Source organism: Balaenoptera borealis (assembly GCF_965194805.1).
Source record: "Balaenoptera borealis genome assembly, chromosome: 8".
Classification (NCBI taxonomy): Eukaryota; Metazoa; Chordata; class Mammalia; order Artiodactyla; family Balaenopteridae; genus Balaenoptera; species Balaenoptera borealis.
The window spans coordinates 73,205,206-73,228,445 of record NC_138865.1 but is presented as its reverse complement, the minus strand read 5'-3'; the positions used below and the strand labels follow the sequence as shown (position 1 = coordinate 73,228,445).

Here is a 23,240-nt window from a genome sequence, read left to right as displayed (position 1 = left end):
CTACAATACTCTGCCTTGCAGAGCAAGGGTTATCTTGCAAGTAAAGCTGTTTTATTTTGGCCACCAGTTAAATTGAGCAAAACCTCACGAAAAGGTCAAGGCACAATTTTATAACCACTGGTTTTCAGAAAACGAATTTAGTTGGGATTTAATTAAAGAGAATAGCATTGAAAGAAAAATATAGTCATGACAAAAGGATGTAGAACGTCCTGCATCATCCTGAAAAATAGAAAATAAGGTGCTCCCCCCCGCAAAACTACTACATTCAAAAGCATTTGTGGATATGTGTGTATGTTGAGGAATAATAACGTAGCACTAGATTAAAAGTAACCATGGCACAGGATCTACCATTATAGAACATAGACAAGAATGAAAGCGTGGTTAAACCAAATGAATGTGAACAGCATCATCGTTTTTACCCAACATAAACTAGCAATTAAAAAGATATTTAAAAAAGACTCATAATAAACCATGAAGAATGACTCAGACTCTGAAAGAGATGAAGTATTCTGTTTAAATCCTGATCATTTAGAGAATGTTTGCTTCAGGGGAAAAGCTGTAGAAAGTGATATCAAATTTTTCAAGTAATTTTACTTTAGTCTTACTATGAAAATAATACACATTCATTATGGAAAATGTAAAAGTGGCAAAGAGGAAAAAAGAAAAGGACAAATAGTCCATAAATCCACCATCCAGTAATAAATATTTTGTGTTTCATGGTAAATATCCTTTCAGTCTCTTTTCAATACATACAGACATATATTTTTATCAAAAGAATTCATAACATGCTGCTTCTTTTTTTACTTACTTAAAGTGAGATTATATTTTCAAATATTAATCTTTGCACTTTTCTTTGCTTAACTCTTTAAAATAACCTTTGTTCTAATAAATCAGAGGCATCCACATTTGCCTTGGGAAGATATAGGACTGTTTTGCCAGGAATATGAAGAAAAATAAAGTGTTGGTGATTAACTTCTGACTAACAATAAAATTTTTTTAGTCCTGAGTGAGATGTTTTTCTTGAAAGTCAGGACCTGCTAAGAAGTAAAATGTCTAAATTTCTCAAACTTCTATTAACAACAAGATCCAGAAGCTCCCAAACACGGCATAAGTAGGGTGACCCTATCATTTATTTTGTAAAGGAGATCACTTTAAAAAATGAGAGAAGGACTTTTAATAAATCTCAGGCCAATGGTAGTAAACTCTACTGGGCAAACCACAGCATACACACACCCTCTCTGCAGGGCATTTGATGAAAGCTGAACTGAGCGTCAGTGGGCCAGCTACGGGGCCACCATGTTCAGGGATGAGGTGCCCCTACCACAGTGGCTACCACCAGCCTAAGTCAGGGGCCGGGAGAGGATGAGCATGACTTAAGGACCTATAGTCCTAAGGAGAGCCAAAATGGAAATGAGTCGGAAAGCAGGACCTCAGGTCTTTAACAAACCAAGTGGATTAGTCAAAAATTCACCAGCAGCAGGCACAGAAGTTGGATAAAGGATAAGGTGAACAAGAACAAGGACCCACATGCAGATCTGGGAGCCTCACTCCCCCATCCCCCAAATGTCATATAACTTCAGTCCCTTATGCACACACACACCACTAGGAAAAGGAGAGGGTGGATGAGGTAGGACTCAGAAGAGTGGGCACAGCTCTGAAAGAGACTATTTTAACTCAAAACAAACTGTTTAAACTCAAAAAGACAGAGAAACCCTTCAATTGGCATGTTTGAATTTTTCTCTGGTAACCAACAGTTGAAAAACCATGAGGATCAGTTTTAGAAAACAAATTTTATATATGCATCTGACTTGAATGCAAATTTCTAATTCTGCTACCGACCATATAGTAAATATATTTCCATGTCTTTGGTCTACTATTACATCATCTTAAATGGTCACACAGTATTATAATTTACAATGTTTTTTAAAGTATGAGTTAAGAAATTAAGATGTCTCTTTAAAGTGTGAATACCATTTGTCCCTATTTAACTCAAAATTTCCTAAGTACCCATCAGTCTCTAGTAAGTCATGTACTGCATCTAGGAAGAAAATGAGTTTAGCTCCCATTTTTAAATTCTTTACCATTCTAATTGGAAGCCTAATGATTTATACCCCTCTAAATTCACCTATACAGAGGTGACCAAACATGCTTCAATGTCATCCTGTTGTATCAAGATCAGGGCTGTGCATTTGCAGAAACATGGATGGACCTAGAGATTATCATACCAAGCCAAGTAAGTCAGAAAGAGAAAGACAAATACCATATGATATCTCTTATACGTGGAATCTAAAATATGACGCAAATGAACATTTCTACGAAACAGAAACGGACTCACAGAGTACAGACTTGTGGTTGCCAAGGGAGAGGACACTGGGAGAAGGAAGGATTGGGAGTTCAGGATTAGCAGATGCAAACTATTATATATAGGATGGATAAACAACAAGGTCCTACTGTGTAGCACAGGGAACTATATTCAATATCCTGTAATAAATCATAATGGAAAAGAATTTGAAAAAGAATATATATGTATAACTGAGTCATTTTGCTGTACAGCAGAAATTAACACAACATTGTAAATCAACTATACTTCAACAAAATTTTTTTAAAAAAGGATCAGGGCTGTGAAAATCAGCTCTGGCTTTATTACAGATTTGCGTTATCCTGTAGTCCTTACCTCAGGGTCTTCTTAAAGTATAAAATAGAGGCCCCCAGCCTGCAGTGCCTTTTGTGTTTGTGTGTGTGTCCTTTCTCTCCATTCATTTGTTAATTTCTTTGATAAACATGATTTGAGCACCCACGGTGTTCTTACCCCTTGCCCCAAGGCTTGCTCTTCTCACTTCTCATTACTGACCAAAAAAGCTTCTTTAAAGTCTCTTCTCTCTCCTTTCCACATAACCAAACATTTAAAATGCACAAAATAAGAGTTAAAAGCTTTCGATTGAGGGCTTAAGTTGTTAAAGTAGAAGGATGGAGGCTTGCTGGAAGGGGAAGCTTTTATGGGTTTCAACAGAGGCAGGCTGCAACATGTGGTTACTAAAGGGCTTTCTTATTTTCTTTGCCTTTTTATCCTGAGTGTGCGTTGGAGATGTGAGAAGATGGGATTGCTGGCTACAGAAGATCTATGTAACTCTAGCTTGGGCCTTAGTGGTGTGAAGGACTCTAAATACTTCCAGGTTAGTCCCCGAGAAAACTGCTGATTAAATATAGGAAGAACATACAGCAAATTAGAAAATTCATCTCTGTTTTCTAATAAGTATACTAATGATATCCTAGTGCCTTGAAACTGGATTGTCCTCTGAATGTGGAGTACCTTGAATACATATGAATTCCCTGTTCAAAGAGCACAATAGGGTATAAGTCTGAAGAGCATCATCGAAAGCTCTTTAATTTCTTTCTCCAGCCCAAATGATTTTCTGTAAAAATCTTTGAAACTATCAAGTTTCCTACCCCACAATTATCACCAGATTTTAATTTTACTTCCTTTTTTCCCTTTCTCTTTCTGTTTTCTTCCTATAATGCGGGTGGGGCAGGGGGAGGACAGTAAAATGCCCAGGCTCTTTAATTTTGGGCTTACGCAGGAGAGAGAAGTAATTGAAATTACAAATATATAAAATTAAGCTGAGTCCTTAAAACTCTTAAGTGTTACCATGGAGACCAGAGCATGAACTGTTTCATGGAAACTCGAACGAATTTTTCGGCTCATCACTTATTAACAGACGTCAATTTGGCCAAGGAAGAAGAGATGAGAATAAATAAATAAATAAATAAATAAGAACTAGCCTTACACCAGAGAATTTATTAAGGGCAAATCTAGTTTTTCTGGTTCTTAGTATTCCATTATTCCAGTGAGTGGGAAAATATCCCAAGAGAAAATTTCCCCTCGACTCATAATTTCCGATGGAAACATCTGATGATATAGCTCCATAAATGCTGTAGGAATGAATAGAGAAAGATAATTTCTAGAAAAGGCCTTCCTCACTCGGAAGCATCAAGGTGTGATGCAGGTAATATGGCTCTCTATCCACCACTCCAGCTACAAGGAAGACATGGTTCCTAGGCAACCTCTTACCCAATAATGGACCAGAAATACCTCTAACAACCATTCTGGGTATTTCACTTTATCATGTCTATCATACACAACTATTTTTAATATGTATAGTGAAGTCAAACAGACTGGTATTACATTCCACATAAAGAGTAACACAGGAATCATCCAAATGTTTACTGTATAAGCAGAGGTACCTCAGAATTTCTCCCAGTTAAATTCTATTTTGCAAACCTATAGGCACAGTCCCTTAGTTGATCAAATACTCAGTTGAGAGGCCACCCAAATGGTGTATTTTAGGTAGTAGGCATTCATCGATTAAATAACCACTAATAAAAGGTTAAAATTCAATAAATTTTTAATATATAATAAAATAAGTCAATAGAAAGCAAACAATTATGACCAGAATGCATAAAAATAAAATGGTCAATGACATTTATTCATTTGGAAGTTTATACAATTTGAACTTTACGCAGTTTTCTAGGACAGACCTTGGTGACTGGTTGAATACAGAAGGAAAACAAGGATGCCAGTAGCAGAGCCAGCTCAGAGAAATGCAAGTGCTTCTCAAATTTTACAGTTGATTCTCATTATTCAAGGTTGTTATGTTCTATAAAGTCACAAACAATTAGCAAATACTGAATCATTGCTCCTAGGGGAAATACAAGATTAGGTTCCTGTGAGCCTCTGGTCACACTTTCAACAACCAATTAATACATGACCCGGTTTTATGTGTGCTTCTGTTTAAAGACATCTTGTTTAATATATCTTGTTGACTCACTAACATGAAATTCACAGCCAACAGCACTGTAACTCATGTCTGAATGAAGCTTATGTAATGCACATATTTTCTCCATAAGGCACATCACAGCCATCTTGCACTTAGGAACACTAGACAGCACTTCAGCACTATGTTTGGGGGCTATCTGAACAATGATATCACCAACAAAAAGCACAAAAATGCAAAAAACATGGCACTAAATAGACCATGAAAAGAATACTTGTTTACAGTAAGAGGAGCTGAAACAAGAAGGCAGAGTGTCTGACATCAAATGAGAATATATGTGTGGGATGATTCAAATTTTTTGCCTCTCTGCACATGTCCATAAATGACTATGAAAGTGCTGCAAGTATTGATGTGGGGTTCCATATAAATTTTTGCAAGTAGATGAATTTGCAAATACAGAATTTACAGATAATGAGATCAACTGTATTTACCAACTACAGAGAACTCTTTCTATTTCCCTATGATGCTGCTTCTTACTATTATGTTGTACTTGCCTATTCTCTTTTGTATACTTATGGAACTCCTATTCTTCCTTCTAAACCTTGCTCATAAAACCATATACACATTAACCTCCCCCTCCTGTTACTTTTGCCTCTTATCTCTATTTTGCACAAATCAGATCATACTGAATTTACTGACATTTTTCTTTACTGGCCTATGAAATTAGTTGAGGTCAGTGACCATGTCCTAATACATGTATATAATAACCTTTACTGTGCTTACTATGTGCCAGGCTATATGTCAGAAGATACTTCACATACAATACCTTGTTTAGTCTTACAAGAATCCTATCACCCCCTTTTTACAGTTGCAGAAACAGAGGCCTAGAACAGTCATGTCACTTGTTATATCACAAGCTGCAGAGATGGTATTCAAACCTAAAGCTCAAGCTTTTAACCATTATGTTATCCTAAATAAATATTAGTTATCATGTATTATTGCCTGCTTACTATGTGCAAGGCATGGTATTAAATGCTTTATACAAATTATCTCACTGAATCCACTTTATCCATCTCTGTGTCTCCAACACACAGCAAAGTGCATGACACAAAAATGTTTGTTGGGTTGAATTTATTTCTTCCTGCCCCCAAACCTTTCTAAAACCAACAGCATGAGAACTCTCTACATTTCCAGCAGTGGCCAGAACGACTTTCAGTGTTACAGCACCCTTCTCTCCTACCAAGTTCCTCATCTCCTTCTCATCTATACTCTTCTGTGGTTTTGCTACTGATGTCTATGATGTCCACAAGGCAACTTTTCAAAGCAAAGGTAGTACAGAAGGGAGAAGAAGCACTGTCCACTTGAAAAAGGTCTTTCTCTTTAACAGTAATTTCTGGCAGTGATTTATATTATGACCTAAATCCTTATGGAGTAACAAAATCATGAAAGAGCTAAGTGTTTTGCTTGAGGGCTGTGAGGTAAGCCCTGTATGAGGTTAAAGGAGGATTTTCTGCTTCCCAATGTATATTTTTATTCTAAATTAATATAACCTCTCACAGTGAGCTCAATATAGGCAGAGATTTGGTTTTAGGGATGAGAAGTAAAAGGGAGAGAGCCCATGGGAAAGTGAGTAGGCTGTAGAAAGTTTGCAAGACAGAAACAACAGGATTCACATATTATACATTACATGAATGAATGGGATCAAGGAGGACTTAGCCTTAGGGCTTGAGTCAAAATCATTCATCTTCTTTCAAAGGTGAAAGTATAAAGAAGACAAGATTTGAGATTTCATTTCAAATCTTCCTCTTCCCCAGAATATTCCAAATAGTCCAAAAACAATTACTGTCAACAGTACAGCCAGGAAAATTGACCCAAAGGATAGAATTCTAAATACCCTAAAAGGCCCCACTGTTCTGCCAATTAAATTTCATGGTTTCACTATCAGTCACTGTAATATTTAATAAACAGGAGAATCTCTAAGTGAATTCCAAACCCAAAGCCTAATGCAGAGGAAGTAAATAAAATGTTTCCTGAAGCCAGGAAAGAACCTGAAATTACCACAGAAAGAAGGAGTAGATTCATCTTAAGGAGCAGCCAGTGTTCAGCTCCAGTACATTCATAGTTGTCAGAAAGAATAAAATCCTCTGTTGCCAAGCCTTTCAGATTTTCAAGAGAAGACACAATCCTAGATTTCCATGTGAAATCTCCTGGTTTTAAATGTAGGCAATTAATTTAAAAGAAAAATGTAAACACAGTGCATGTCAAATAAACTATGTCTGTTGGTTTACCCAGTGAGGGATGCCGGTCTGCCGTCTCTGGCCAGAATAGTCCTAGTAGCCTAGGGAATATTTTAAGGACCTCTTTCAAATCATTCATTGTGCCTCACTGCCCCCAAGAAACGGCAGTCCTAGAGACCATCCTCTGAACAGACATCTCCTCCTCCTGTGCCCTTGGTCTCCTAACAGACCCTGCCTTTTGTAAGTAAGCACTTGTCTCAGAACATGATTTCCAGGCCTCTGCAGACACCCTCCACCTACACTCTCTGTGTGGGCGATCTATGACCTCTGGCAGACAGGGTCTGAATGCAGCAGGTCTCCGTGTGTGCTAAGGAGCTGCTCTTGAAGGGCTTTCCTATCTCGTCCTCCCTGCCCCTACTCTCACTCTGACCCTCTCCATCTCTCCTTTGAAGATGTTTCCCTTTCCTTTCTCTCTCTTCACTCCCAGTTCTCTCTCTTCTCTCCCAGTTCTCTCTCTTGTATGATCTTTTTCTTTCTTTCTCTGCTTTTCTTTTCCTCTTTTCTCATTCTTTTCTATTTTATCCTCTCCACCCTTGTCCTCTCTCTCTTACTCTCCTTTCCTCTCCTCCCCCATTCCTTCCCTTCTTCTCCCTCTCCCAGCACCTAGGAACTGCAAGAGAGCTCGCTCACCAGGAATACACCAGCACTGGCTTCGAGTATTTCTTGTGATGGGAGCGGAGGGTTAGGGAGCCCTTGCGCTCCATCAAGTCCGTGGGTCCGAGTTCAAACCAGTGTTGCCTACCACTACACCAACCCTGGCAGGAGCTGTCACAGCTCCCCATGGCTGCCCTCCTGTTACAGATCTCAGAGGATTTCTCTCTGCACCTATCCTGCTGCCTGTGCCCACACAGCCCAAGATTCGGCGTCTCTCATCTCCTAAGCAACCTGGGGCGGGGTCAATGTAAAGGGCGGGGCCAGTAGAGAGACGGTTCTCTCAAGCCTAAAAGCCCTGGTTTCCTAGACAGTGTGCGCAGATACTGCTTAGAAACTACACTTCCCAGAATGCAATGAGGGGAGCTAGCAGGCTACATAGAGGTTGAGAGGGACAACTGCATCCTGGGATCTGTAGTTTCGCTCTCCTAACAGTCTACTCCTCAGAGTGGGCGGAGTTAAGGGGGAGCGCTGGGTCAGTTAAGGAGGACTAAGTGGACCTGAGCCCGGAGCTGGTCTATTCGGGCTGTCCTTGAGGAAGTTTCTTTTTACCATTCATCATCTGTTGCCACCACACCTTCTGCTTACAAGTTATGTAAATTTGACTAAAAGGGAGCAAGAGAACACCCCTCAAACCATAAAATGTCTTTTCTATACAGCTTTTCTAAATGAGAAAGAGGAGCAGAATCGTTTAGCAAATCAGCTAAAAAGTTTGAGGATGAAAAAGGCTTGGCTGGTTCCGGTTTCAGCTGTTCTCTCAACCTTTCTGAGCACGAATTTCTTCCTCTGAAAAACGAGAGCGGGAATGGGATCGTGGAGGGGGCTGAGAAGGACACAAGAATCAGAGGTCCCTTCAGGCTGTAATGGCTGAAAGACTCAACCTCTAGGTACAGTTTAGGGCTCTGGGGCATTCAGCTCCCCAAGATTTGCCAAATTCTTCTCGTCTTAACATTTAACATTTAATATGTTGTGACAATACAAACTCATCACATTATTGTTTTGTAAGTTATATGCAAGAAGGAGATTTCAAAAAGATTATCTACAGCATTGCCGTCAGGAAATCTTGTGCTTATTCCACTTTTGAGATTCCAAGAAAATAATATTTAGCACATCAGAATTCTCCTCCCCAACCTCAGCTGAGCACCTTAAGGGCATTAATGAACTTAATCATGGCCATCCCTCAGACCTGGCATAGCGCTTAGTATATACATACCATATATACATACCATCAGTGAACTAATGAATGAATATTATGTTTGATTACCTTAGATTTATCCGGGCTTCCATAAATTACAGAAGTTTCTTACTTTAAGAAGGCCACATTACACAAAAAATTCAAACTTAAAAACACAAATTAAGAGATATTTCACATTACAAATAGATTTTCTAGTTCACAAAAGATTTATTATGGCACTCCTATAAATAGTGAAGTGCTCTTCTGGATCAGATTTCACAAATTTGATTACACAGAACTACTAAGTGCTTTTTTGTGGCCTGTGGTACCCAGTGTGGGCACCTGTGGTACCCAGTGTGGGCACCTGTGGTATGCTTAGGCCCCTATTTTACTGACAGCTACAGTTAAGCCATGTTTTTTAGAACCAAATAAATAGTCCACTGTCACCAGCTTAGGGCTAGTAGAGCGCTGACAGCTATTTTAGCCCTTTTCTTCTTGAAAGAATGAAAAGAAAAATAGAAATTAAAAGGGTAAACAAGATCCAAGTTAAGCTCAATTCTGTCCAATCAAAGCATAGCACATTGCTGTCACTCCAAAATTATTACCATCATACTATCTTTCGGTTTATTTTATTTTATTTAAGCTTAAAGTGTATTTATTTTACTTATGCCTTAAGTGATAGCAACATAATATATGTACAACCAAGATGTCAGGTCTCTGTAGCCAATCTGACTCAGAGCCAAGCCCTTTCTCTGGTGCTGCTGAGATTTAAAAGCTCTTTAGCACACCAAGTAGCAATATAGTATGAAAACAAACAAAACAAACACAATTTGTTATTTTAGAGTTCCTTAAGCCAAGCTGACAGCCTTTTGAAGTCTAAGAAAATGCTTTTTTCCTCTTTATATCAGCTCTTTCCTCTTTACTCTTTCCTCTTTATATCAGCTTTATAAACTTTATTGTCTTCTGTGTCTACTAAATACTTTTCAACATCCTCGAGTTGAGACGTAGGAAATTAACTCTCTGATACCCTCAAGTTCAGACGTATTCTATTCTCTTTCTATACACCAGTACATTCTGTGGAATTTTTCGTTCCTGATTCCATCCTTACCAGTAATAGAACAGTATTTATTGCAGAGGGGTTTTGTGAGAATTACATAAGATGATAAATATATTGAAAGCAGAAGGAACAGTTCCTAATACATGCTCAGCCCTCAATTAAATTTCAATTACAAATGCTATTACTACATCCCAACTTTGTCCTTACCATTTTGGAAAAGTATTCTAAAATGTGCTTGTTGTTTGTGTAGAGTTTCCTAACTATACTTCACTGTTCTTCAAGCTTTGTCTGTCTACAAGGTCTATTTAATGAATATCTTTTTATCATATTTTAATATGAAATTTAATAGTCTGAATCAGAAAAATGTTGGCAAGATATTTTGATATGTTACCAGTGATAATAATGGTTTTGTATTCATATGGAATCTTTTCAAGACCATTAATAAGCTTTATTCTTTATAAAATCACTGATCCTCAACATACTTGAGTTATTCCTGTTTTCCTCAAGCTTCATCAAACCAATGTAGTGTAGGGCTTAATGCAATGCCTTCTATTATATTCATCTCTTTTCACCATAACATCCTTGGGGTTAGAAAATCACAGCTCAGGTGGCTGAAACAGGACTTCTCTGTAAGATAATTGCAGGCAGACCAACTCGGGAAGTGGGAATCCCTTCATCTGAGCCTACTCTAGTACGTTTCTTTATTAGCTTTATCAGATCCTTAAAGAGGTTGCCAAGAAGACCTGACGAGAACAGCAAACCTAAAACAGATGTAACCCAGCCAGATGTAAATGCCTACAGAGGTTAACCTCTTTACCATCTCCTTTCCTTCCTGTCTTAATAGTCTGCTCAGTTCTTGGAAAAGCCCCTGCTCAGGACCTTCCAAAGTCACCACCATTGTATCCTCTCCCAGCATTAAAATTCTTCTACCAAATGTCATGCAATTATCTGAGAGAAAAATTTTAATTATGTAAGAAAATTAATTTGTACTATCTACATGTTGAATCTAGTTTAAGTCTATTGAAAACTTGTATTTAAATTGTATAAAACTTAGAAGCTTAAAACTGAGTATTTATGTCCTAATCAAGGGTTGCATAGTAATTTTTTAGTTCCCCACAAATAAGGACCTCCATACATACATCTCGGGGCACACTTTCAAATATTTTGTATAAAAAAGTTAGAGTCCACCAGTTTGTCAAAATGAATGAGAGGTGTCTGGTCCTCCCCGCTCCCTCTGTCCCCCTATCTCCTGACCTCTCTCCCACCTCTCCCTTCTTCTTTTCCTTTGCCCCACTTTTCCTCCACTTATCCCTTCCTCTTCCATCTCTACTCATCTTCTTTCCTTCTTTCCTCTCCTCTCTTTCTGCCTTCCCTCTCCCTGTTTCCTGTTCCTCTTCTTCCTTCTGTGAGAAGCGGTATGGATTTTAGAATCAGAATCTACTGCTGAGCACCCAAGACAATCTGGTACAATTCAGTTATATGAAAAATATGAAAGAAAAATAGTAAAACCTAGAAATCAGGGCCAAAGTTTATATGAATAAGCTTATGTTTAACGACCCAGGAACTCTCAAAGGAATCAACACCAATGAAAGCTTCAATCTTCTTTCCTTTCCTTTAACTATTCGTAACTACCAACAGTCTTTTCTAGAAGAATTTAACCTTGAGTATGATTCCTCTGTGCTTCTAATTTGTATTGCAAACATATTAGGCATTGACCTGCCCTCAAACCATTATTAACTAGTATTGATTAAGTCCTGTTATGCAACAGGCATTGCTTCTGGAACTGCAACTTTCAGCATGGGGATTAATTTATTAAATACTCAATGTATAGTATTATATAACTCAGCATTTCCCTTATTTTTTTAATGTCTTTATTGAAGTATAATTGCTTTACAATGTTGTGTTAGTTTCTGCTGTATAACAAAGTGAATCAGCTATATGTATACATATATCCCCATATCCCCTCCCTCTTGCGTCTCCCTCCTACCCTCCCTATCCCACCCCTCTAGGTGGTCACAAAGCACCAAGCTGATCTCCCTGTGCTATGCAACTGCTTCCCACTAGCTATCTATTTTACATTTGGTAGTGGATATATGTCCATGCCACTCTCTCACTTCGTCCCACCTTACCCTTCCCCCTCCCCGTGTCCTCAAGTCCATTCTCTATGTCTGCGTCTTTATTCCTGTCCTGCTCCTAGGTTCATCGGAACGATTTTTTTTTTTTTAGATTCCATATATAGGTGTTAGCATACGGTATTTGCTTTTTTCTTTCTGACTTACTTCACTCTGTATGATAGACTCTAGGTCCATCTACCTCCCTACAAATAACTCAATTTCGTTTCTTTTTATGGTTGAGTAATATTCCATTGTATATATGTGCACATCTTCTTTATCCATTCATCTGTTGATGGACACTTAGGTTGCTTCCATGTCCTGGCTATTGTAAATAGTGCTGCAGTGAACATTGTGGTACATGTCTCTTTTTGAATTATGCTTTTCTCAGGGTCTATGCCCAGTAGTGGGATTGCTGGGTCATATGTTAGTTCTATTTTTAGTTTTCTAAGGAACCTCCATACTGTTCTCCATAGTGGCTGTATCAATTTACGTTCCCACCAACAGTACAAGAGCATTCCCTTTTCTCCACACCCTCTCCAGCATCTATTCTTTAGGGATTTTTTGATGATGACCATTCTGACTGGTGTGAGGTGATACCTCACTGTAGTTTTGATTTGCATTTCTCTAATGATTAGTGATGTTGAGCATCCTTTCACGTGTTTGTTGGCCATCTGTATATCTTCTTTGGAGAAATGTCTATTTAGGTCTTCTGACCATTTTTGGATTGGGCTGTTTGTTTTTTTGATATTGAGCTGCATGAGCTGCTTGTATATTTTGGAGATTAATCCTTTGTCAGTTGCTTCGTTTGCAAGTATTTTCTGCCATTCTGAGGGTTGTCTTTTCGTCTTTTTTATAGTTTCCTTTGCTGTGCAAAAGCTTTTACGTTTCATTAGGTCCCATTTGTTTATTTTTGTTTTTATTTTCATTACTCTAGGAGGTTGGTCAAAAAAGATCTTGCTGCCGTTTATGTCAAAGAGTGTTTTTCCTACGTTTTCCTCTAAGGGTTTTATAGTGTCTGGTCTCACATTTAGGTCTTTAATCCATTTTGAGTTTGTTTTTGTGTATGGTGTTAGGTAGTGTTCTAATTTCATTCTTTTACATGTAGCTGTCCAGTTTTCCCAGCACCATTTACTGAAGAGGTTGTCTTTTCTCCATTGTATGTTCCTGCCTCCTTTGTCATAAATTAGGTGACCATATGTGTGTGGGTTTATCTCTGGGCTTTCTATCCTGTACCATTTATCTATATTTCTGTTTTTGTGCTAGTACCATACTGTCTTGATTACTGTAGATTTGTAGTATAGTTTGAAGTTGGGGAGCCTGATTCCTCCAGCTCCATTTTTCTTTCTGAAGATTGCTTTGGCTATTTGGGATCCTTTGTGTTTCCATACAAATTGTAAAATTTTTTGTTCTAATTCTGTGAAGAATGCCATTGGTAATTTGATAGAGATTGCATTGAATCTGTAGATTGCTTTGGGTAGTATAGTCATTTTCACAATATTGATTCTTCCAATCCAAGAACATGGTATATTTCTCCATCTGTTTATGTCATCTTTGATTTCTTTCATCAGTGTCTTATAGTTTTCTGAGTATAGGTTTTTGCCTCCTTAGGTAGCTTTATTCCTAGGTATTTTATTCTTTTTGTTGTGATGTTAAATGTGATTGTTTCCTTAATTTCTCTTTCTGATCTTTTGTTGTTAGTGTATAGGAATGCAAGAGATTTCTGTGCATTAATTTTGTATCCTGCTACTTTACCAAATTCATTGACTAGCTAAAGTAGTTTTCTGGTGGCATCTTTAGGATTTTCTATGTATAGTATCATGTCATCTGCAAACAGTGACAGTTTTACTTCTTCTTTTCCAATTTGGATTCCTTTTATTTCTTTTTCTTCTCTGATTGCCGTGGCTAGGACTTCCTTATTCAACTATGTTGAATAAGAGTGGTGAGAGTGGACGTCCTTGTCTTGTTCCTGATCTTAGTGGAAATGCTTTCAGTTTTTCACCATTGAGAATGATGTTGGCTGTGGGTTTTTCATATATGGCCTTTATTATGTTGAGGTACGTTCCCTCTATGCCCATTTTCTGGAGAGTCTTTGTCATAAATGGGTGTTGAATTTTGTCAAAAGCTTTTTCTGCATCTATTGAGATGAACATATGGTTTTTATTCCTTAATTTGTTGATGTGGCGTATCACATTGATTGATTTGCATATATTGAAGAATCCTTGCATCCATGAGATAAATCCCATTTGATCATGGTGTATAATCCTTATAATGTGTTGTCGGATTCCGTTTGCTAGTATTTTGTTGAGGATTTTTGTACCTATATTCATCAGTGATATTGGCCTGTAATTTTCTTTTTTTGTGATATCTTTGTCTGGTTTTGGTATCAGGGTGATGGTGGCCTCGTAGGACAAATTTGGGATTGTTCCTCCCTCTGCAATTTTTCGAAAGAGTTTGAGAGGACAGGTGTTAGCTCTTCTCTAAATGTTTGATAGAATTCACCTGTGAAGCCATCTGGTCCTGGACTTTTGTTTGTTGGAAGATTTTAAATTACAGTTTCAATTTCATTACTTGTGATAGGTCTGTTTATATTTTCTAATTCTTCCTGGTTCAGTCTTGGAAAATTGTACCTTTCCAATAACTTGTCCATTTCTTCGAGGTTGTCTATTTTATTGGCATGTAGTTGCTTGTAGTAGTCTCTTATAATCCTTTGTATTTCTGTGGTGTCAGGTGTAATTTCTCCTTTTCATTTTTTTTTTTTCTCCTTTTCATTTTAATTTTATTGATTTGAGTCCTCTCCTTTTCTTGATGTATCTGGCTAAAGGTTTATCAATTTTGTTTATCTTCTCAAAGAACCAACTTTTAATTTTATTGATATTTGATATTGTTTTCTTCATTTCTATTTCATTTATTTCTGCTCTGATCTTTATGCTTTCTTTCTTTCTACTGACTTTGCGTTTTCTTTGTTCTTCTTTCTCTAGTTGCTTTAGGTGTAAGGTTAGATAGTTTATTTGTGATTTTTCTTGTTTCTTGAGGTGAGATTGAATTGCTATAAACTTCCCTCTTAGAACTGCTTTTGCTGCATCCCATAGGTTTTGGGTTGTTGTGTTTTCGTTGTCATTTGTTTCTATGTATTTTTTTAATTTCCTCTTTGATTTCTTCAGTGATCTCTTGGTTATCTAGTAGTGCACTGTTTAGCCTCCATGTATTTCTGGGTTTTTTTACAGTTTTTTTTTTTCCTGTAGTTGATTTCTAATCTCATAGTGTTGTGGTCAGAAAAGGTGCTTGATACAATTTCAATTTTCTTAAATTTACTGAGCCTTGATTTGTGACCCAAGATGTGCTCTATCCTGGAGAATGTTCCAGGTGCACTTGAGAAGAAAGTGTATTCTGTCACTTTCGGGTGGAATGTCCTATAAATACCAATTGAATCTATCTGGTCTATTGTGTCATGTAAAGCTTGTGTTTCCTTATTTATTTTCTGTTTGGATGATCTGTCCATTGGTGTAAGTGGGTGTTAAAGTCCCCCACTATTATTGCATTACTGTTGATTTCCCCTTTTATGGTTGTTAGCATTTGCCTTATGTATTGAGGTGTTCCTATGTTGGGTGCATAAATATTTATAATTGTTATATCTTCTTCTTGGACTGATCCCTTGATCATTATGTAGTGTCCTTCCTTATCTCTTGCAACAGTCTTTATTTTAAAGTCTATTTTATCTGATATGAATATTGCTATTCCAGCTTTCTTTTGATTTCCATTTGCATGGAATATCTTTTTCCATCCCCTCACTTTCAGTCCGTATGCGTCCCTCGGTCTGAGGTGGGTCTCTTGTAGACAGCATATATATGGGTCTTATTTTTGTATCCATTCAGCCAGTCTGTGTCTTTTGGTTGGGGCATTTAATCCATTTACGTTTAAGGTAATTATTGATATGTATGTTCCTATTACCATTTTCTTAATTATTTTAGCTTTGTTTTTGTGGGTCTTTTTCTTCCCTTGTGTTTCCTGCCTAGAGAAGTTCCTTTAGCATTTTTTGCAAAGGTGCTCTGGTGGTGCTGAATTCTCTTAGCGTTTGCTTGTCTGTAAAGCTTTTGATTTCTCTGTCAAATCTGAATGAGAGCCTTGCTGGGTAGTAATGTTGGTTGTAGGTTTTTCCCTTTCATCACTTTAAATAAGCATGCCACTCCCTTCTGGCCTGCAGAGTATTTTAAATGTAATCATATAGCTCATGCTGTGTCATCTCTTCTCATTTACCAGTGTCTGTTCTATTTAGTTTAAGATGAACTAAATTTCTATTTCTGAGTGAACCTTATCATTATTCTTGAAAAATGTGTCATATTTTCTCCCACTGTTGATATGCATGAGGAGAATATTTTGTGTAAAAATTAACTGCCTTTTTTTCTTGACACATTATGAGGACTATTTTGGAAGTAAAATATATTAACGATTACTCTTATTTACCAATTTGAAAGTTTTCTTCAATACTGTGACACAAAATTTCCTTTCATTATAGTCAGAATGTGGGATAAATGTTTCTTCCAGATGAGTATCATTTCTTATTTTTTATCTAAATGTATAAGAGTCATGGAATAAACAAGCCTAGAATCTGGGCTCATAGGAAGGGAGAGTAAAGGTTATTTGGTACAGCATCTTAATCAAAGTAGAAATGTACTCCTGGCCTCTAAACTACTGCTGAGAATAGTTATCTTACCTCCACATAAGCTCAGAGTCTAGAGCACACACTTCACAAAGGCGGCCCATTCCAATACTGTACAAGTATAATCATAGGTTCCATCTTATGCTGAGCTAATGTGAACCTCCTTGTTTGATGCACCTGTTGGTTCTGCTTCTTAAAAATAAAAGATAAGCCTTATTTCTCTCAAGCACATGATCCTTTCAGAGATTTGAAGAGTTATAACATGGCTTCTCTTTTCCCAGCTAAACAAAGTAAACAAACTTACCTGGTTCTTCATCTTTATTATGGCTGAACCTCTGGATGTACATCACTTTGATCATGATCTCCTTAAAAAAGTGTTCTCAGAATAGAGCACAATATTTTACTCTCACCAGTGCTGAGTACAGTGGAGCTACTGTGTCCCATACATTTGATTCTGTGCTTTTATTAGCACAACCTAAGCAGGACAGGAAGTAAGTAAGAGAGGATATGAAAAAGGAAGGAAGAGAGGGAGGGAGGGAGGGAGGGAGGAAGAAACAGAAAATAGGTGAACTGAAACCAGATCAGGGAGAAATAAACAAATTCAAAATATAAGTATGTCCCAAGGCTAATACTAGGATCAGAACCACCATCTGGAGACAAAGCTTTTGGACCTCTGGCAAGGTTGGAAAGCTTATAGCAAGCCTCCTGCATGAAGCCTAGGGCCTTTAAAACAACAATTGAAGGAGTCTATGAAAATACAAATCCTCTCTGAAGCAAATTATCCCCAATTTTGACTCTCAGGATTCCCCCAGATTAAATTCAACAAATGTGAGCTCAGAAAAAGGACTGGCAAATATAGAAAGAAATAAGCTAGGATGAGCAAAAACAACAAAGAACAGATTTAGGTCCCCTACCACTCCCTAAATCAGATATTCAAATTATTAGATGCAGCATGTGAGATAACTCTGAATGGAAATTCTAAAGAAACAAATCTCAGAATCAGAAAACAATTTGATTAAGGGATAAATCACTCTCAAAAATAGAGAAACTTTCAATGTGAACATGGATGCATTAATCAGTAGTTTCCCCCTCTCATCATGGAAATCTTATGAAAGCCACAAGTATGTGGAAAACAAAAATTTTTATTTTGTTAAAATTAAGAGAGAGACTACAAAATATTTATAAAGGCTGCTGAGCCTTTAGGATTCACAAGGTAGTAAGTGCAGAAGGGCCTAAGAGCAGTGTGGTAGGCAGAATCCTAAAATCTATGCTCCCCTCCACCCCAACCAGGATTTCCTGTGCTAATCTGAGTACAAATATGATGAATCCAATATTACATCTATGATTATGTTATATTACATGGCAAATGGGATTTTGTAGATGCAATTAAAAGTACTAATCAGTTGATTTTGGGTTAACCAAAAGGGAGATTATCCAGGTGAACTTAATCTAATCACACGAGCCCTTTGAAAGCAGAGAGTTTTCTCTGTCTATTGGCAGAAGGGAAACACAGAGAGATCTAAAACAGAAGGATTCAAGGCACTGTTGCTAGTTTTGAAGATGGAGGAGCTATTTAAAGGATGGGAGAGTGGCCTCTAGGAGCTATAAGAGTGGTCCACATCTGACAGCTAGTAGGAAAATGGACACTCCAGTCCTACAGTTGTAGGGAAGTGAGTTCTGCCAACAACCAGAATAAGCTTGGAAGTGATTTCTTTCCCCGATACTCCATAAAGAGCCCAGTCCAGCTGACACCTGATCTTGGCCATGTGAAACCCTCTTTAGAGAACCAGTGAAGTCTGCCCAGACTTCTGACCTATAGAACCGTGAGCTATTATATGAGTGTTATCTTAAGCCATTAAATTTGTGGTAATTTGTTATGCAGCAATAGAAAACTAAAATAAGTGATATTTCAGAAAGTACTACTAAAAAATGCCTAAAGATGATGAGCCACATCTTGATGTACAGAAAGTATCGCTAATGAGCAGCAAGTGGATTGGGAAGGTGAAGTGAATGGTATCAGATGGCCCTATCAGTCATATGACTGATGACTGACATTAAGTAGAAGAAGAGGGCTGAAAAAAGTCTGCTAGTTTATACTCTCCAATGAGCCTAGTTCTTAAAATCTTTGCTAAAAGAGGATATTTTGATTGCTATTTTCATCAATGTAAAATTGTGTCCATTCCATTTTAATTATTTTGACTTTGAGTTACACTTGTTTGAGATTAATATTGCAACATCTACTCTGTGGTTATTTCTGTTTTCCTGGTACATCTCAGCTTACTTTTTATTCTTAGTCATCTAGCATCATTTACGATGGGGTTCATTTATAGATAGAATATAGTTAATCTTTCCTTTTCACAAAGGAAATTTAAACCATTTTCTTTGTCATAACTTATTTTTTGTCTAGTTATATTATCTTTTTTTCTTTTGAATATTTTCTTGCTTTCCTTTTATTTCTGTCTACTCTATGGAGTATGCTTTATTTGCTACTATATTTCCCATTGACTTCAAAAGTGAAACTACTTCATTTAATTTTACTAGTGGTTCTTATGAAGCTCTTCCAACGTATTCTTTAACTTGCACTTCTTTATGTTTCAAGATCAGGAATAAAATATCACGCCTTGATAATATATAAGATGACAGTGCTCAGAACAAGGTATGCCGCCATCAAATGCTTATTCGATTAGATTGAGTTGAAATTAGTTTGTTCTTCAATCTCACTTGAAATTATTTGAGACATGGGATTCATACAACATCTCAGACAGCTAGGGGTGGGGGAAGTTTAAGTAATACAGCCTCTGGTAATGCAAGCAGAAATGTTTCTAAATGAATGGTACGAAAACACTGTCAAAGTTTCATTATTGTTACTACTCATTGTTAGACATTGAAGTACTGTATTTTAAAATGTATGTATAAAAATCAGTTCAGTAATTGACAATTAATCTCTCTTCCTGTTCAAACAAAACCCAAGGGAGAAAGACTGGCTCATTTACTTTTCAGTGTCTTTTACTTCCTTCCAACCTAAACTCCCATGCCAAGGATGTAGCAGTACCTCTACAATTCCCAGAAAGAGTCTCTGACCACCTGCATGTGGTATCCTGTCCAAGGGCGATTTAGCTGTCAGGATATATCATCAAATCCTTCAGCAAGTTGCCCAACTTATCACTACAGCTCCATGAGTAGCTTTATCAGATGACACAGTCCTAAATCACTTATACCTGAGAGACAGCAGTGGAGAGCTATTGCAAAGGCTTACACAGTGGTTGCATTAAGGTTTGTGGATGAAACATGATGGCCATGAAGGTGTTTTGGGAGAAAAACCAGTCATCACTTCTGTTTCCTTTCCATTTCTTATTCATATTACTTTTCTAATTTCAGGATAAGCTTTACAGCTGATCTAAGGGTTTGTTAGCATGACTCCCAGAGGCTTCTGGCAAAGTGACCCCATTCTGGCTCTGCATTGCTAAGTTTAAGAATATACTAGGATCGGGACTTCCCTGGTAGTCCAGCGGTTAAGACTCCACGATCCCAATGCAGGGGGCCCAGGTTCGATCCCTGGTCGGATCCCACATACTGCAACTAAGAGTTTGCATGCTGCAACTAAAGATCCCGCATGCCACAACTAAAGATCCTGCACACGGCAACGAACATCTTATGTGCCGCAGCTAAGACCCGGCACAACCAAATAAATAAATAAATAAATTTTTTTTTTTTTAGAAAAAAAGAGAGCTCTACCCATCACCAGTCCCTCCCATCAAGCCTCTTAGACAGCCTCATCCACCAGAGGGCAGACAGCAGAAGCAACAAGAACTACAATCCTGCAGCCCGTGGGAAAAAAAACCCCACATTCACAGAAAGATAGACAAGATGAAAAGTCAGAGAGCTATGTACCAGATGAAGGAACAAGATAAAACACCAGAAAAACAACTAAATGAAGTGGAGATAGGCAACCTTCCAGAAAAAGAATTCAGAATAATGATAGTGAAGATGATCCAGGACCTCGGAAAAAGAATGGAGACAAAGATCAAGAAGATGCAAGGTATGTTTAACAAAGACCTACAAGAATTAAAGAACAAACAGAGATGAACAATACAATAACTGAAATGAAAAATACACTAGAAACAATCAATAGCAGAATAACTGAGGCAGAAGAACGGATAAGTGGCCAGGAAGACAGAATGGTGGAATTCACTGCTGTGGAACAGAATAAAGAAAAAAGAATGAAAAGAAATGAGGACAGCATAAGAGACATCTGAGACAACATTAAACACAACAACATTTGCATTATAGGAGTCCCAGAAGGAGAAGAGAGACAGAAAGGAGCCGAGAAAATATTTGAAGAGATTATAGTCGAAAACTTCCCTAACATGGGAAAGGAAATAGCCACCCAAGTCCAGGAAGCGCAGCGAGTCCCATACAGGATAAACCCAAGGAGAAACATGCCGAGACACATAGTAATCAAAGTGGCAAAAATTAAAGGCAAAGAAAAATTATTGAAAGCAGCAAGGGAAAAACGAAAAATAACATACAAGGGAAGTCCCATAAGGTTAACAGCTGATTTCTCAGCAGAAACTCTACAAGCCAGAAGGGAGTGGCATGATATACTTAAAGTGATGAAAGGGAAGAACCTACAACCAAGATTACTCTACCCAGCAAGGATCTCATTCAGATTTGATGGAGAAATCAAAAGCTTTACAGACAAGCAAAAGCTAAGAGAATTCAGCACCACCAAACCAGCTCTACAACAAATGCTAAAGGAACTTCTCCAGCTGGGAAACGCAAGAGAAGAAAATGACGTACAAAAACAAATTCAAAACAATTAAGAAAATGGTCACAGGAACATACATATCAATAATTACCTTAAATGTAAATGGATTAAATGCTCCAACCAAAAGACACAGGCTTGCTGAATGGATACAAAAACAAGATCCATATATATGCTGTCTACAAGAGACCCACTTCAGACCTAGGGACACATACAGACTGAAAGTGAGGGGATGGAAAAAGATATTCCATGCAAATGGAAATCAAAAGAAAGCTGGAGTAGCTATACTCATATCTGATAAAATAGACTTTAAAATAAAGAATGTTACAAGAGACAAGGAAGGACACTACATAATGATCAAGGGATCAATCCAAGAAGAAGATATAACAATTATAAATATATATGCACCCAACATAGGAGCACCTCAATATATAAGGCAATTGCTAACAGCTCTAAAAGAGGAAATCGACAGTAACACAATAATAGTGGGGGACTTTAACACCTCACTTACACCAATGGACAGATCATCCAAAATGAAAATAAATAAGGAAACACAAGCTTTAAATGACACAATAGACCAGATAGATTTAATTGATATTTTTAGGACATTCCATCCAGAAACAGCAGATTACACTTTCTTCTCAAGTGCGCATGGAACAATCTCCAGGATAGATCACATCGTGGGTCACAAATCAAGCCTCAGTAAATTTAAGAAAATTGAAATCATATCAAGCATATTTTCTGACCACAACGCTATGAGATTAGAAATGAATTACAGGGAAAAAAACGTAAAAAACACAAACACATGGAGGCTAAACAATACGTTACTAAACAACCAAGAGATCACTGAAGAAATCAAAGAGGAAATCAAAAAATACCTAGAGACAAATGACAATGAAAACATGACAATCCAAAACCTATGGGATGTAGCAAAAGCAGTTCTAAGAGGGAAGTTTATAGCTATACAAGCCTACCTCAAGAAACAAGAAAAATCTCAAATAAACAATCTAACCTTACACCAAAAAGGAAATAGAGAAAGAAGAACAAACAAAACCCAAAGTTAGCAAAAGGAAAGAAATCATAAAGATCAGAGCAGAAATAAATGAAATAGAAACAAAGAAAACAATAGCAAAGATCAATAAAACTAAAAGCTGGTTCTTTGAGAAGATAAACAAAATTGATAAACCATTAGCCAGACTCATCAAGAAAAAGAGGGAGAGGACTCAAATCAATAAAATTAGAAATGAAAAAGGAGAAGTTACAATAGACACCACAGAAACACAAAGCATCCTAAGAGACTACTACAAGCAACTCTATGCCAATAAAATGGACAACCTGGAAGAAATGGACAAATTCTTAGAAAGGTATAACCTTCCAAGACTGAACCAGGAAGAAACAGAAAATATGAACAGACCAATCACAAGTAATGAAATTGAAACTGTGATGAAAAATCTTCCAACAAACAAAAGTCCAGGACCAGACGGCTTCACAGGTGAATTCTATCAAACATTTAGAGAAGAACTAACACCCATCCTTCTCAAACTCTTCCAAAAAATTGCAGAGGAAGGAACACTCCCAAACTCATTCTATGAGGCCACCATCACCCTGATACCAAAACCAGACAAAGATACTATAAAAAAAGAAAATGACAGACTAATATCACTGATGAATATAGGTGCAAAAATCCTCAACAAAATACTAGCAAACAGAATCCAACAACACCTGAAAAGGATCATACACCATAATCAAGTGG

General features: G+C 37.4%; 1 protein-coding gene across 1 annotated transcript in view; it reads right to left on the bottom strand.

Moving 5' to 3' along the window:
• Positions 1-16,985, bottom strand: part of CFAP95 (cilia and flagella associated protein 95) — a 93,344-nt gene extending 76,359 nt beyond the window's left edge. The window contains exon 1 of the mRNA XM_082403709.1: positions 7,700-16,985. Coding sequence (XP_082259835.1) covers positions 7,700-7,851 — 152 coding nt within the window. The 5' untranslated portion in view covers positions 7,852-16,985. The remainder of the gene's footprint in view (positions 1-7,699) is intronic.
• Between the last annotated feature and the right edge of the window lie 6,255 nt (positions 16,986-23,240).